Source organism: Urocampus carinirostris, chromosome 6 (assembly GCF_059441175.1).
Source record: "Urocampus carinirostris isolate Australia breed hairy pipefish chromosome 6, RoL_Ucar_1.0, whole genome shotgun sequence".
NCBI lineage: Eukaryota > Metazoa > Chordata > Actinopteri > Syngnathiformes > Syngnathidae > Urocampus > Urocampus carinirostris.
In genome coordinates, this window is record NC_142354.1 from 29,912,182 (window position 1) to 29,928,663 (window position 16,482).

General features: G+C 39.5%; 1 protein-coding gene across 2 annotated transcripts in view; it reads right to left on the bottom strand.

Annotated features, from left to right (window-relative positions):
- Positions 1 to 16,482, bottom strand: part of cdh4 (cadherin 4, type 1, R-cadherin (retinal)) — a 323,086-nt gene that overhangs the window by 115,031 nt on the left and 191,573 nt on the right. For both annotated transcript variants that reach the window (XM_088338690.1, XM_088338689.1), the window contains exon 3: positions 2,276 to 2,502. In XM_088338690.1, coding sequence (XP_088194816.1) covers positions 2,276 to 2,502 — 227 coding nt within the window. The remainder of the gene's footprint in view (positions 1 to 2,275; positions 2,503 to 16,482) is intronic.

The following is a 16,482-nucleotide window of genomic DNA, read 5'->3' on the forward strand; positions in this document are numbered from 1 at the left end:
GCCGCACTTAACAAAATGAACTCCCAAGCGTGGTGCCTTTTAGCCTCTCTTTGATTGAGCGGAGATCTCGTGATGTTTCTACAAAAAAATAGACATGTGCACCATTTCCTCTAAAAATGTTCTTCTTTATTCTTTTAAAATATACATTTTAAATATGTTTCTCTATTTAGTCCACCTGACATAAAAAACAGCTCATTTTGAAAACATATCTTGAAATTGCTACACAGAGAACCCTTGCTACTTTGCGCTTTGGTTATTTCTGGTTCACTCCTTCATGGATATTTAATTGAATTGTCTTTATTTTCTTTTGATATCAATGTATCTCGTTTATTGTGGTGAGAGAGAGCACATAGTAGGGTCCAGTTAGAGCACAGATAGTGTAGGCATGTATTGGGTGGGCGTGACTGTTTCCGTACAGGACTGTAATAGGCTCATGCAGGCTGTCAGTCAAAAAGCCTGGATGAGCATAGGCAGTCTATGTCTCCGAAGCTTTTAGTGGCTTGTTATATTAAAAATACATTCCTGAACTAAATCGGACTCTAAGCAGATCACCATGCTTAATGGGATTATTTTCAGGTTCCAGAAGCCACTCAGGCGGCGTCTGGGAGAAGGCAAAAGCAGTGCTGCTGGTCCAATCTACGGCTAACGGCTAGGCTAACAACTGTCCAAAGCCACCGCTACGGACCCTGTATCTTGCGAGATCCATTAGCCATGAAATGGATGACTTTGGAGCCACAGCTCGTGGGAAACCACTACATTTGGGAGCTTTTTATTTAAATCATCGCAGAAAAAATGTCTCCTTCCGAGGACACACGATGCTCGAACGCAGCTAGTCAGCTGCTCTCTAAATTGCTTTCTTACATTGAAACGAGAAGCTATCCAATTTCGTTTTACTTTTGTACAAAAACAATAAAACCAACGGTCCAAGCGGTCCGATTTCCACGTGCTGGTAGGAGGGTGATAAAGCCCAAACCACAAAAGGGTGTACAGGGCATGCGTTTTGAAGTAAGTGTGAGCTCTTCACTTATACCTGAAGCTGCATGTGCTTTTGACGAATGTCCTCTAATTTCGTTTTAGTTTTGTTAAATAACAATAAAACCATTCATTCAACTGCTCTAATGTGTTGTGTGTAATTATTTGAAGACCTATGATTGATTTAGTTACAGTCGTATACTCTCATTCGGTAATGGCGTCATCTTGAGATAAGTTTGACCCTTTGGGGGCTTTTATGAAGGGCGACATTAATTCGCAGATTTGTACTTAATGGCACTTGAACCACATCACCGTCTGGTTGGGCTAAGCTAGCTTAGCTAGATCTATTAGAACCTAGGGATGGGTATTTCATTTGAACCAGTCCTCTTCTAATTTTCAGCCCATGTGCATATACGTTTCCCAATTTTTGATTCCTTTCAGGTTGTTTGTGATTTTGGTTTTTATATATTAAAAAAATAATGATAGGAGCCAAAGTTGATGATGACGGTGTGGTAGTTGGTGGAATCTAATGCAACAAACGAGTCGCATTTGCATATTCTGCAAAATAAGCAATTATACCGTAAATTCCAGACTACACATCGCACCTGATTAAAAGCCCAAAGCTCGAATTTAAGAAGGAAAGTCAATGTTCTCTTTGTATGAGCCGCACCATATCTAAAGCCGTTGGCTTAAAAACCGATGAACATTAATTTATTCACGTTAATTTCTTAAATTGTGAACCCTACGCACGCCTAATGCCTACTGCGTGGAGAATTTACACCTTTGGCTACATGATGATAATGATACTGTCTTCTTTTTCGCATCCGCTTTGATTGTTAATGTTGCGTGTTTCCGGATCATGTGACCATTCAAGATGGCGATTACAAAGACTACCACTGCGCAGAAAGAAAACCCAAATTAAGGCTGATTGTTCCACACATGGTTCGTATTTACAAAGTTAAAAAGATCAACTGTAGTAAGTTAGCATTGCAGTGTTTGCAAAAGTCAACAACTAACAAACTTGCTATTACTAACTACATGGAAAAAGTTGATAAAAACTTGTGACCATGTGTTTTGACCTCCACTTCCTTATTTTTTGCGTACAAAATAAAAAAATAAGCTGCTGGAAGTGAAAGCCGGCTAACCATAGCTTACCTCACCTTGGATGCATTATTATTCTTTCTGAAGCTTTGTTTTCTTCAATTTCAGGAGAAATATTTTTGTTGCCAAAATGAGGTGCATCCCTATGCCTTGTTTATAAGTAAGTAAACATACCAAACAATCAGAATTAATATCTTCCTACCTTTGTCAGAGGTAATGGATGAGGATGTCCTGCCGGTGCCAATTTAACGGTGGTCTCCCAGATGTGCGGGTCAAAAATTTCCTTTGCAGTCACCATGAATTGGACAGGGTTAGTCAGGTTGCTCAGCTCCTGCTCGGCGAAAACGGACCCATCAGGCCTGATGCTGAAGTTGGGGTCGCTGCTGACAAAGCCCACTTCTCTGCTGTGCTTGCAGTCTTCAAACTTCACTGCAGGAAAAAAAATAAAAGAGGTTACGGAATTAAGGAACATCAAAGTGAGATTTACTCGGCAAATCCTTGACACATTTCACGAGGAAGCGTCAGCCATCAAAACATATCTGGAAATATCTCATCCCTTTTGCTGTCACTTCTGATTCCTCACTTTGACATCTCGGGCAAAATGAACTGCTTATCTTTTCTTCCTGAGCCAGATACACAAGGGAGACTAATTCTCTTTGTATCCTTCTTCTTTTCCAAAACAGACGGATAACGGTGTCAAAAGTGAATTTTCTCTCAACTTCTCTTGGGAGAGCATGAAGTGGAGGCCCAAAGGATGTTGTGTTAACTGGGTAGAGACGACAGGGTTGGTTGAGGTGCACGGTTTCCGTTTTACACTTTACAAGACCTCCCATGGTATCAATTGCAAAGGTGGTCTACTTTATTATTTAAATTTATTTCTCCCGGTGCAAAAATGTTCACTGAAAACCTATACAAGCATCCGTATCAGAGTATACATCTATAGATAGATAGATAGATAAGTAGATAGATAGATGGATAGATAGATGGATAGATAGATGGATAGATAGATACACATAGTTATTTTTATGTAGTTATTTTTTTTGCCAGAGAAGCCCTAGCTGCGATCGATTACATCACTCCATGAACTGTAAATATTTTTAGAAAATTGCAAACATACAAAACCATGAGAGACGACGGCTTCTTATGTTTTAGTGAGAGTTGACATACATATGCCATCGGAAAACTCGGAAACACACCCAACCGACCGCATCAGAGACAAAACATTGCCAAATTTCATCAACTCCCGATGCATCATCATCCCCCGATTCTCCACATGTAGCGAGAGTAAACGAGTGTCGCTTCTCAGCTCGTCGGCCGAGTTGAAATGTGCCTGTTGCGATCCTATCTCAAACTCCGGGCTGCTGATAAAAAGACAAATTGTTCTCATAAATCACCCAGGCAAAAGAACAACGGCGAACAATTTTTCAAAAATCATATCTAAAGAATTAAATACAGCTTTTATTTTAAATCTAGTCATTTATTTATCACTTCAGCTTCTAAACAATAAGTTAATAAAGCTGAATCTGTTGTCCCTCCCATTTGAGCATCAAATAGTTGGTATTAAAACTATTGGAACCACAGCATATCAGTTGAACGGTTGTAAAGAACTCTCCTTAACATGTTCACTACAACTGGAAAACGACAAAAAGACACACTGGCTATTGGTACCTGTCTACAATTCCAAAAAGCATTAAATAACAGGCTTTGCCCCATGCGAGGTTATGTTTGGCAGACAGCCTGGATTACCTGTGGTTTTCAAGTAAACCATTAGTTAGGTCACCACTCTCATTATGTTCGTGATCTAAATAAAAAATCCAGCTACAGTGTAGCCACAGCTTTGGCAAGGAAGTTTGCTGATCCCAACAAAGCCAAAATTGACAAATATGGCATTGAGTCCTCCCTACAAGAAGACGATAAGAGTCAAAAATGGTAGACTTAGGGGGAAACACAAAATAGCAGACAAGTGGGAGTCTGATATTTATGTCGTGAAACAGTCAAATTATCTCTCCGTCTATATTGTTTGCCCTGAAGACAAAGAATGTCCCCTAAGCACTCTTCACCGTGATTTGCTATTGCCATGCTACAATGAATGATGAAAAGCCAACAAAAGACCAACCGAGTTGTCAAAAACCACACCTACAATCAGGAGGTCCAGACAATTTATCTGAAGCAGAGTCTGATTGTGATTACTCTGACCCCAATTACTTTTACAATGATCAAGAAGCCCATGTCCCTCAATATTCAACAAATAACAACAAGATTAAACTTACTGTTTAGCCAAGACTTCCAGTATCGCCTGAATCCATGACAGGAAACTCTTCATCATATATTGACGGTCAAACATTGCCTGTGATACGACCTTAAGAGGATTACTTGCCCATTCAGGGCACGTTCGCAACAAGTCCTGCTGCGACGACCCTACCCAAAGTAGCACCAGCTCAATGCAATGAAAATACTTAAATTAGAACAAAACCTTGACCTCTGAAATAAGATCAGATATGAAAACTTCACCTATTAAAGAGCCTGATAAGTCAACATCCAGTGATATGACCCTGGGAGTTGACACAATTAACAAAATGGAGGATAATTCTAACGCTAACTATAAGACATTCAACCAGACATAGGAAACTACCTAAACAAATAACCTACCCTGAGTTGGGTCACCTGCTCCTAGCTGTAGTGCAGTCCTTATTTCAATGTTTGACTACAACATTCACATAAGCTTTAAACCCATCTCAAAGTTCAAAAATATAAATTGTTTATATATTTTACGGGCAGCACGGCGGCGCAGTGGTTAGCGCTTGTGCGGCACAGTTCATGTCATGGGAACCTGTCGTGGGTTCAAATCCAGCTCCAGACTTTCTGTGCGGAGTTTGTATGTTCTCCCTGTGCTTGCGTGGGTTTCCTCCGGGCACTCCGGTTTCCTCCCACATTCCAAAAACATGCATTTCAGGTGAATTGGCCGGTCCAAATTGTCCCTAGGTGTGAATGAGCGAATGAGTTGTCTGTCCCCGTGTGCCCTGCGACTGGCTGGCAACCAGTTCAGGGTGTCCCCTGCCCACTGCCCGAAGATGGCTGGGATGGGCTCCAGCCCCCCCGCGACCCTAATGAGGATAAGCGGTACGGCTAATGAGATGAGATGAGAGATATATTTTACGTACTGTCCGACAGACCCAAATGCAGGAAACAGGGGAACAAAAAAAACATACGTGTAATCAAACCCCAACAGGGGGCATTTATTCAATAAAAGAATGAGACTCACTATTGAATAAAGAGGGCGGGACCAGGACTGCCGAAGTGGGAAATCTTGGAAGGTAAACATAAGGAGGTTGTCTTGGGGGAATGAGACTGAGAAGAATATTTGAGATATATCTTGAAGAGAATACCTGGAGAAGAGGATCTTGACTGCTTAGCGAGGGAATATCTTGAGATGAGTACTAATTCATAAACGTAAATGAAGGAGAACAGATTATTTATTTTAAAGGGTGGCTGATGATGATTCCGTGCACCTGGACCGGAGAGTGGAGAGGGCGATTCGAAATAATGGGGCAGTTCCGCCCTTTCTTGGAGAAGGGAAGGGACTGTAGGCGCTGAACAATGACAAAATATGTACAAGGACATAAATCATAGCAAGTTCCGATAGCCAGTCTGCTAAATTTAATTGCACTCTTTGGGCGGCAGTAGCTCAGGAGGTAAAGTACTCGTCTTGATATCAAGAGATCGCAGGTTGGATTCCCTGCTTCTCCGAGTTATATGTCGAAGTGTCCTTGGGCAAGACACTGAATCCCCAATGCCCCCGATGAGCAGGTAGTTGCCTTGCATGGCTGACGCTGCTATTGGTAAGTTAGTGTGTAAAAGGGAAAGTATGAAGCACATTGTAAAGCACTATATATATGCAGACCATTTACTTTTACATTCTTTCCATTGCACTATTGTTTTGATGCACTCTTCTTTTTCTTTTCACTATTTTTATAACTTGGGCCAGTCCCTAAGCCCTATGTTGTAAATATTCTTTGTTTATACTGACAGTCTTGATCTTATTTTCTTTATATAACATGTTTACCCTGGAGTATCATGTCTAATCTCGTCGCATACTATATTTTACAACGTTGGTATAAATGGCGATTTAATACAATTGAGACATTTTAAACACGGCATCGACGACGTGCCTCTATTAGCAGACGACGTATTAAAGTGCTTCCTTCAGGGAGCATATGCTTTTGTGCCAAGCGATCGCTCGGCACTGGAAAGCGGAAGGTGATTTCGACAACAGGTTGTGACAAGAGAAACAAAGAGGTGTTGGAAATTGGCCGCCGATTAATTGCGGTGGCGGGCGCGCATTATGGAAATGGCTTCGATTCGCGGGAACCGAGCGGGCTAATTGTTTTCACTTAGGTGGGAATCGCGAGGTGCAGCTGCAGGGGCGACACGTGCCACTTAAAAGACCTGTGTTCCAAACATGTATGTTCCTGCGTGTGCGTAGGAGTTAGTTCAGATTTAATTAGCAAGTTCACTCTTTAGATTGTGCTGGAAAAACAGTCATTGTTTTCATTATTTTGTCCATGAAAATACTTTGAAGGTTTTTGTTTGTAATCTATTAGTTCACATGTGTCAAACTCATGGCTCGGGAGGCAAATGTGGCCCACCACATAATTTCACAGTGACTCGCTAAAGTATTGGCCCCCTGTGAACTTTTGTTTGATTTGCGACATCTCAGGTTTCAAACTTGAAGCTAAAAATAATAAAACATACAATTTTGAATTATTAACCACATATGAGACACACTCGTAAGGTAGAACCAAATTATTTCAAGATTTCACATTATATTTACAACGAAAATACTGAAAAGTAGTGTTGCAAACATTTTGGTCCCATGCTCTCTCAGCTCGCAAACTGACTCCAGAAGTTCCTGGATGGTTTCTGAATGATCCAATGTCAACCTAAATTACTAACAATGACAGAGTACATGTCTGTGTCACAGGTCTATGAGAAGAGACACCTGAGATGAGGCAGTATTATTAAAACCAGGAACACAGCACGCAGGCCCGGATTAAGGATGTGGAAAAGTTCAAAGCAGGAATAGGATACGAGAGTAATTCGCAACATTTACACATCTGCCGGAGGACCGCGCAAGCAATAAGATCAAAATGGAAAGAGCATAAAACCTTTGCAAACCTAACAAGTCTTTAATCTTTTGGCACAAACAAAGTGGAAACTAATCAGAAATGCAATCAAGAAACCCATAATCACATCAGATGACCTGGAGGCTTACACTCCGGAGGTGGGACTATTAGTCGTACTCTGCATAAATCTGCCCTTTATGGGAGTGTGACAAAAACAAAGCCCTTTTCTGATAGAATATCATCAAAAGGCCAATTTGACATTTGCAAGAAGCACAATAAGAGACACAAAAAACATGTGAAACAAGGTGCTCTGGTCAGATGAGACCAACATTAATCTTTCTGGGCTGATTCCGAAGCTTTACGTTTGGCATAAGAGTAACACAGCACATCACCCTGAAAACAACATTCCCCCTGTCAAACATGGTGGTGCAGCATCGTCCTCTGGGGTTCCTTTTCTTCAGTAGTGACTCAGATGATTGTATGTGTTGATGAGAAGTTGGATGTGGCCAAATGCAGGCGGATTCTTGTAGAAAATCTGTTGGAGTATTCAAGTGACCTTAGAATGGGCTGCAGGTTCACCGAATAACAGGTCAACAACCCTAATCATAAAGCAATGTAAGTGGCCTGCGAGACAATGTTGAGAAAAGCACAAGACAAAAAAAGCCACAAGGACTTGCAGTTTTAACTATGTCCACTGGATTTGGCCAAAGCCAGGTGCCATTCGCAGAGCACCCACTGTAGCTGTATTTCCTGACTACTATGAATCAACCAGAGAGCATTGATGAAAACCACCCTGATGTTATATTCTTTAGAATCTAAAAATCACGGACACGCTGTTTAAGGCAATATGAAAAATGAACAATTCAAACAAATAGCATGTGGGTTTCTTAGCAGAATTTTAAAGACACTTTAGCACTTTTTTATTGTAGATATAACAGCAAAATCCGCATTTCCAGATAAACATTTTCATTAAAAAATAAATAAATAATTGAATGAAAGCAGAAAGACATTTAGATCATAATTGTCTATCTTCTTAATGCATTTCCCTGGGGAAAATAAACTACAGTGGGAATAAATTCAATTGTTGTTCTACTTTTTTTTTTGTACCGATGCACAGTTAATAAAAACTACAAATTAATTAAATATTATTGAAGGAAAAACATGAAAAAAAAATAAAAATAAAAATTCAACAAACGTTTTTTAATAAAATCTTAAAACCTGAATCCAAATTGAATTGCATGCATTCGAAAAGACCAATAAGGCCATTCATTTTCTAGTCTGGGTCCTGTGAGAATGCTTTTTAATCATCTGGCCCCTGAGCCAAAATGAGTTTGTTTTTTTGCACATTATCAATAAATTGGAACTAATCAGTTGGATAATTAATCACCAACAATTTTTTAAAAAATGATTAAATAAATGTGTAAGTCCCTTTTTTATTTCACTATCTCATGATTCCATTGAACATTTTGTCATATGCTCACTAATTCAATGATTTTGTCCTTATTTTAATTCATTTTTTAAAATAGTGTGTATGATAATCATTTACCGTTATTACATATTTGTAAAGTAATAAAAACAATAAATAATTGCATAAAGTGATGTGGTAATTTTTAAAATGTACATAATTTTTGGTATTATTTTTTATTTTACTTTACAATATTTTCAAAAATTCAATATTTAGACAAAGTAGAATCTGTCTTCTTCCATATGAGATTATTATTCACATAATAAGTATTTTTATAACTAGATTTTAAGAATGGAGCAAGTAAAACATAGAGTTGAATAAAGAAAAATATATTTGCCCATGTTTTTTGTCAGTGTGGTTAACTGCCTAACAATTATTTTAAGTACAGCATATCCAGCAACACATACATAGAATTTTAATGTGTATAGCAGTACAACTTACAATAAAACTGTTCTGTGCATTACGTTCCTAAGTATCATGGTGAGCAATTTAGCAAAGACGTTTGCATGTTCCTCTGGTGTTGATGTGTCCCACCATGCACAACATTGGCTGACAGGCTGCTGAGGCTGTTGTCATTCCGCTTGGTTACTCCGTCCGAGACGGAAAAAAAGAAAAAAAGGAAAGACTGTACCCGACTGAGTGGCTAGCACACTGCGGAGGGGGCTTGGACTGCTACAGTATGACGGCCGAGCGCAGAATATACCCACATCTAGTCACGCTTTCACACTTTTGTCTCTTTCTGCTTGTAAATCCTCTGCAGTGACCTTTAGTCCTTGCTGTCAATCAAAGACTATTGCTTCTCCCGTCCCAATTTTTTTTTATTACAGGTAGCAATCTGATTTTTTGTTGTTGGTATTCCAGGTTATATGAAATCATCGGGGCATGAGCTGTACTAAAAAAAAATCACACTAATAAAACAAACAATAATGTATTCCCTCAGTTATTAATGAGGAACAGAACCCCCTGTAATATGCAAAAATCTGCAAAATAGAGCCCTCAACCACTTAACCATGTGGTCTACCACCAGCCTTTAACAACAGCAAGTGTTGACCTGGGATAATGGGTCGAGGCTGCCAGGGGCTTTTCATTTCAGGCAGAAAGCACAGACAAACAGTCATCACGCATTGCACACATTTGTTATCTTGGCTTCCGCTCCAAGCTAGAGTCACCTGGGATAATGGATCGCGGATAAAATAGTGCAGGTTTTTTTAGGGAGGGCCACAATGGCACGCTTCAGTGGTCCGATGGGAAAAATATTCACTCTGCTGGCCCCTCCTTTCAGCAATAGTTGTCTGGGGAGAATGGATCTTAGCCACGACCATGCGCTTCATTTTAGGTATGCCAGAATAGCTCGCTTCCCGACAAAAATTACTTTTTGCATGTTGACGTTTGCAGTTTTATGGGATTGGGGATAATGTATCGCAGCAGTGCAGGCAGTGTTCATTTAAGGCGGAAAGCACAGAAAAAAAGGGGCCGCCAGGCACGACATAAATATGTTCTCACGGCCCGTACTCTGAGCAATAGTCGACATGGAATAATAGATCACGGCTAAAAAAAATGCAGTTGGTTTTAGGGAGCAACAATGGTATGCAATATAGTTGGAAAAAAAGATGCGCTATGCCAGTCTCTGTTCTCAGCTGTAGTCGACTTGGGATAACGGATCTCTGCCAAAGCCATGTATTTCATTTTAGGCTGGCTAAAATAGCACGGCTCCTGACAAAAGTGCCTTCTTTTTGTCCCTGCTCCAAGAAATATGGGATAGAGAATATTGTATTGTACATTATAGGCAGAAAAAAAACAGAAAAAAAAGAGTCGCCACACATGACACTCACACGGTAAGAACAAGGATAATGGAACACACAACCGGATATTACTTTTCAGCAGTCCAGAACGGCACACATGCTGACAAAAGTTCCGCCTGTCCCAGCTCCTAGTAAAATGTGATTGAGGATAATGGATCACAAATGCACAAGTACGGTTCAATTTTTTGTGGTGGAAAAAATGGCAAAATTTGCTCTGCAGGCCCCTATTGCAGTAGTATGCAATTGGGGATAATAGATCTCGGATTGTTTTTAACCTGTGATCCACAAAGTAAGAAGTAGGGAAGGATAACACTACTTGCAATTTGTGAATTTAATCTGATCTGAAATACGTCCATAACAAAACTTTCACCTTAAACGCACCCGAACCGCATCGAATTTGTTTGACAATAATGCTAACGAAGCTCGAGAGGTGATGGCTTTATTATCATAAACTCACTGGAGGAGAGCTATTGATTTATGACCTATGCCAAATGAGATACTAGTTTTTGAAATTCTAATGAAGTGTTTAATAACTTGGGACAAAGGTGCTTGAGTTTGCATGAAATTAAGTTAATTGGTGTGGTAGTCATTTACATTTTTTATTGGATTTTAAATATTGTCTATGTATACTGTCCCAATAGCTAACAAGATAGATTGTCTAGAAAAGTGTCTGCTAAATAAAGTAAGCCAACTAACACATTTTCTATTCAAATAAGATTTTTTTTGGGGGGGGCTTTTCAACATATGTCAAAAAATAAAACAAAATTGAAAAATGGGTAAGTGCAGTTACTATCAGACTTGACAAGCAAGTTCACTCCCGAAAGTTTGGTTACAAGTAAAGCTCTCGTTTCAATAATTTTCTCCAAAACAAGATTTTGAAGTATGTTTTTACCATACCTATAATACATTTGGCCCGCCACATCATTTTGTGCGGCCCGTGAGACAATGCTGAGAGAAGCACAAGACAAAAATAAGACACACTGATCTGCAGTTTTATATATGCCCACTGGATGTTGCCAAAGCCAGGTTCCACTTGCATAGCATCCACTGGAGTTATATTAGCTGATTGCCATTTATCAACCAGAGAACACTGATGAAACACCCATCCCAATGTTATTTTTTTAAAATTTCAATTCAAGGACACGCTGTTTACAGCAATATAAATGAACTCAAGGGTGGTGGGTAGATGTCTCTTAACTGCAACATTTGCCATTAAACTACACTTTTTACTTTTTTCAATTAGTACACAGAATAAAATGCACATGGGTGTTTATAAATGTAAAGATTCTTTAGCTCCTTTCTATAATAGATACAAAATCCAATGGAAAACTTCCCATGTTTAGGTAAACGTTTTCCCCCAAAATAGGAAAAAAAAGACTTTTAAATAATTAAATCAATCATTTAAATCTTTTGCACTTACATTAGTATTTGTGTGCTCTTTTAGTCACTTTCTCGTTACATTAGTTTCCTTAAGTTTAAAAGTCTTGTGGAAATGTATTATTTTTACTATTATTATCATTACTATTCGCAAATGCACAGTTCATAAACACTAAAAGAGATTAAATTGCCGTGTAAGGGAAAACACCTAAAAAGTCAATCATCGTTATAATTGAATCTTATACCGCTGATTCATAATTGTAATTGTGAGCCTCCGAAAGATCCCCAGCCCTAGAGATAAGGCTGAGTTTATTTACATGAAAGTGATTTTTCTACCATGTGGCCCCTGAGAAGCAGTGCAGAAAATGCTCGGATGGATGTGGCCCCTGGGCTAAAACGAGTTTGACACCCTCATGCTTAACAGTCAACCCATGAGAGGCCAATACATGCCTCTATTTTCTTAGTTTATGGAGTGTGGAGGAGATCTGGAAATCCTATTGTTTAGTTACCCGATTACACATGTTAAGGTCTCTGGAGTTCCCGCCCACCAAACCAATGTCAAAATAAAGTACACTGCAGTTTTGTTATATACGTATAAATATATATTCCTATTTCTCCCTATCAGGCGCCGCTCAGACACGGGCGACATCGGCCCACACTAACACCGGCATCAACTCTTCGCCTCTTTTGTATTCGGTACATCTCCTTCCTCCGCCTGCGAGTAGAACATCTGCGAAAGGGGGGATGTTCCTGCCCTCTGTTAGGGAACACGGCGTTGCTTACAAGCCTGTCAGGACACCAAAGGTCTTTGTTTTTGCACGGGAACAGATGATGTGGGCCGTACGCACTTCGGGTTTATATTTAAAACGTCGGATAATGGCTTTTTCACCAACTGAAGATGGGATTAAGCTGATGTTTTTCCCCACTTTGTTTTTCTGTGCTTCACCTTGTCTGATATATAGAACAAGAGGGGACATTGTGAATTTTTTAGCACCTCATAGTAAAATTTTATATGTAAAAAAGATTTAAAAAAATAAAAATAATGATCTTATAAAACATGCATTTCTTAGGTCAAGTCCTTTGTTTTCATGTGACATAACGTAAGGCTCAGCTATAGGAGACGGGAATGATTGTCCGCAATCTTGCTGCTACGGGCTTACCTGCCAACCACTTTGTTTGTCCTGAAAAATATATCTTGTTGTTTTTTAATGCGTTTTAAGACATGTAAAGCGTAGAACAAAATCTGTACAGAAGAACACCTAATCGTTAAATATTACGCAGTGTCACTTCAACATTTTCAGCAATTGCTTTTCACACCACTCCCCATTTCAACGTTGGCTAGGCTACGAATCGACAACTCCACGGGCTTCTTGGAGTCGATTATGAGAGGATTTGGCCCCGCAGTTTATCTCCTCTCATGTGTACATTCATGAGGAGTCTTGAGAAATGAGGAAGAAGACCGGGGCAGATAAAGCGGCTGGCTTGAAGAAAAGCAGAGCGGATGCAATTAAAGGATCGGGTCGCAGATTGAAGTTGCAGGCGTTGCTGATTGATGTAGTGTCTCCGCTCCTGTCTCTCAGGCTACGTATGTCGAGATTTCTCGAGTGATGAACAAATAAAATAATCTTATTGTGGGGTTTAACGTGTTTGGGTTCGGGTCTTGTTTAGTTACTGATGGGTTTATAGTTTAGTAGACACTCAACATAAGGAGAGAAGACGCCAATAGATGTTCAAGTTGTAAGAGAGAAGGAGAACACCCAAACCTCTGATAAGAAATTTCAACTTGGTCCAAAAGCCCTCCCCTTAACCCTTTCTTTTTATAACATCTCCCACGTTACAAAAAGCAGATCTGCCCCAAAGGGTGTGGAAAACAAATAAAAGCGACATTATTGGCGGATAGTTACAATCATGAACAACAGTGAGGTATGATAGTCAAAATAAAGAACTGTATAGCACATATCTGTATGTATTTGTGTTTATTGTCAACTTAATTGAAAGACAATTAGATTTTTTCATATCACTAGATAATCTGTTGTTTTGTGCACCATTTTGAAATCTGTCCAAAAATAATTAATTAAGATATATTTAAGGAATCAATTCATAAAATAACTGGGAAAAAATAAACACAGAAACAAAAACAAAAAAAACTATAAATCGATCAATTATGAAAAGAATCGTTAGTTGCAGCCCGCAATATATAGTACGAATAACATTTTAAAGAAAACCCTCACATGCTAATGCACGCACAAATAAAGAAATATAAATAGAGCATGTCACGAAAAATGGTGTGCTCATTAACTCACACCTATCATTTATAGGTGGCCGGGAATATGCCTGTTACATATGGTAAGCCATGGGCAAATTGACCATGAGTGACAAATGGCTCATAATTACGTACAAACTTTGATTTGGTAACGGCTAATAAATGTTAAATACATGGGTAAAATTGCCTTTACAATAAGCTATTTAGCATATATACTAATTGTGATTTTTGTGTGCTTTATAATCTGGAGTGACTCAAAATGGTTTTGCCTCATCTTTCGAAAATAAGAAAACAAAACTACAAAGCTAAACATTATACTTCCACACAAAACAAACCATTCATTACAAGAATAGTGAGTCAAAAACAGTCAATGTCTCACAGGGTTGGCTCATTTGTGAACTTTAATGACCAAACTTTGGTTTGCATGCCTTCAGGCCGAGTGTCAAATCAGCAGCTGCCCACGCTCGAGACACAAGTTTCTGAAATTCGGAATGCACCTAAAAAAAACTGACAGTGCCTGAAAAAGTCCCAAATTGATCCGTAATGAGAAATGGTCCTTTGAAATACAGCAGACACACATTTTGTTTTGTTTGTTTCTTGTTCTTTTCTTTGTTTCCCTCTCCTTGGACGAGCCGTGCCCTACAGGCTAGCCGTTCGATTTAGCGCGTGCAGAGAAGGAGCGGTGCTTATCGCCGCAATATCTTTTTTAAAGAGGTGAAGCGAGGAAACGGCCCAAGGCAACGTCTGTCGACACAATGTGTCTTATCTCACCGTGCAACGTAATGATTCGAAGCGGCCTAGGGGCGAGGCGACGGGACGTTCGGGCCCGATGAACTTTGGGTTGGGATCAAGGAACAAAAGTGGCTTCTGGGTAATATCAGCCTCTTTCACTGAACCATATAATTACCGTGATGAAAACTCATTATTCTCGTGTAAGTACTTTTTTAGGAGAGGGAGGTCGCACTCCGAGCAAAAGAAAATGGTTTGAATGTGAAAAGCCAACTTTTTAGTTTGAGATAAGGTTTTAACTTTGTAATGGCATCAATTGGGGAAACGTTATGCACTTTTGCTTGAGTTACAGATCGTGCGGTGCGTTTTGATGACCGCGTTTTGGAGGACTTTGGAGGTCACCTTAAAACGAGAAGTCCTCCTCGGGGACGAGGTAGCCGGTCAATTCGCTTCAGTTTTCCATCAGCACGACTTTGAAGTGAATTCTGCCCATCGTTTGCCTTTTTCCCTGTTTTCCTCCCTCTTGTTCGTTATTAGCATAAACATGTTTGGATTCTTCCCTGGTGATTGTTTGAGATGCTGTGTTCAACATCTTTATTTGATTGCCTGCAATTGCTCTAATTAGCATTACAAAAAAAATCCATGGAGGAATGAGCAGAAATATCTTATTATGTCTGACAGACTAATTTAAGGTGCTCGAGGATGGGGCACTTTTCGATCAAAGGTTGCATCTGAATGAGCTACTTCTAAGAAAAACAATATATATTCAAGGGTCTGTGTTCTTCAAGTCTCTAATGAGCCATTTTCTTACCCCAACCATTCTATCCAAAGGTACAATACTCCCCTCGATTTTTCCCTAACCGTGTTAGGGGGACTTCTGTATATGGACTATAGTCAAACAGAAGGAATCTGTTTAGTTTTCCCTCATCCCAGATCCCTCTGGATATTGGATGTTGCATAGCACTGTGGGGCAAGTAATCTGGTGGCCAATGATACACGGAAACCACTAAAAAAACCTAATAAGCTTGACATTTCCCTCCCATGTGTTAAATGCTAAAGTCTTTACTGTATGTACTAGATGCAACAGTTGTATCCATCCCTATTTAGTGTAAATCTATGCTTCTGGAAAGCCAAATACAGCACGCCCCTGAAAAACAGACGGGACACAGCATTGAAGCACTGGTAAAGGGTATTTGTGAATCTTGTTCTTACAGTAGGAACTCACACTTGGAGGTCATAGATAACCGAAGAATATAGATCGCCCGTTTTTTTTTTTTTTAACAGTGCAACAAAAAACAATTCAAAGAATGCATTACAACAGATGCTGCACCGATCCAACCAGCTAACTTCCTGTTCCATCTTTCACTTCTTTAGTCTCTTTCCCACCAACTAGCCCATGACTATTCCAGACCAAGAACGACTTTACTGCAAGCCTGGAGTTACAAATGCAAGTTCCACTTTTGCATTTCAAGAGCATCTAGTAGCTACGAATACACGATTCAAATCAGTTGAATGATGTAAGAGGTACTGAAAAAAAAAAAAAAACAAGATGCTGTACTCCTCATTTGCTGCTACAGTGAACTTAAGTGTTTCTCGTTGATGACCCAAAGCCGGATTGCAGCTATTCTTCTGCAAAAAAAAATCAAAGTG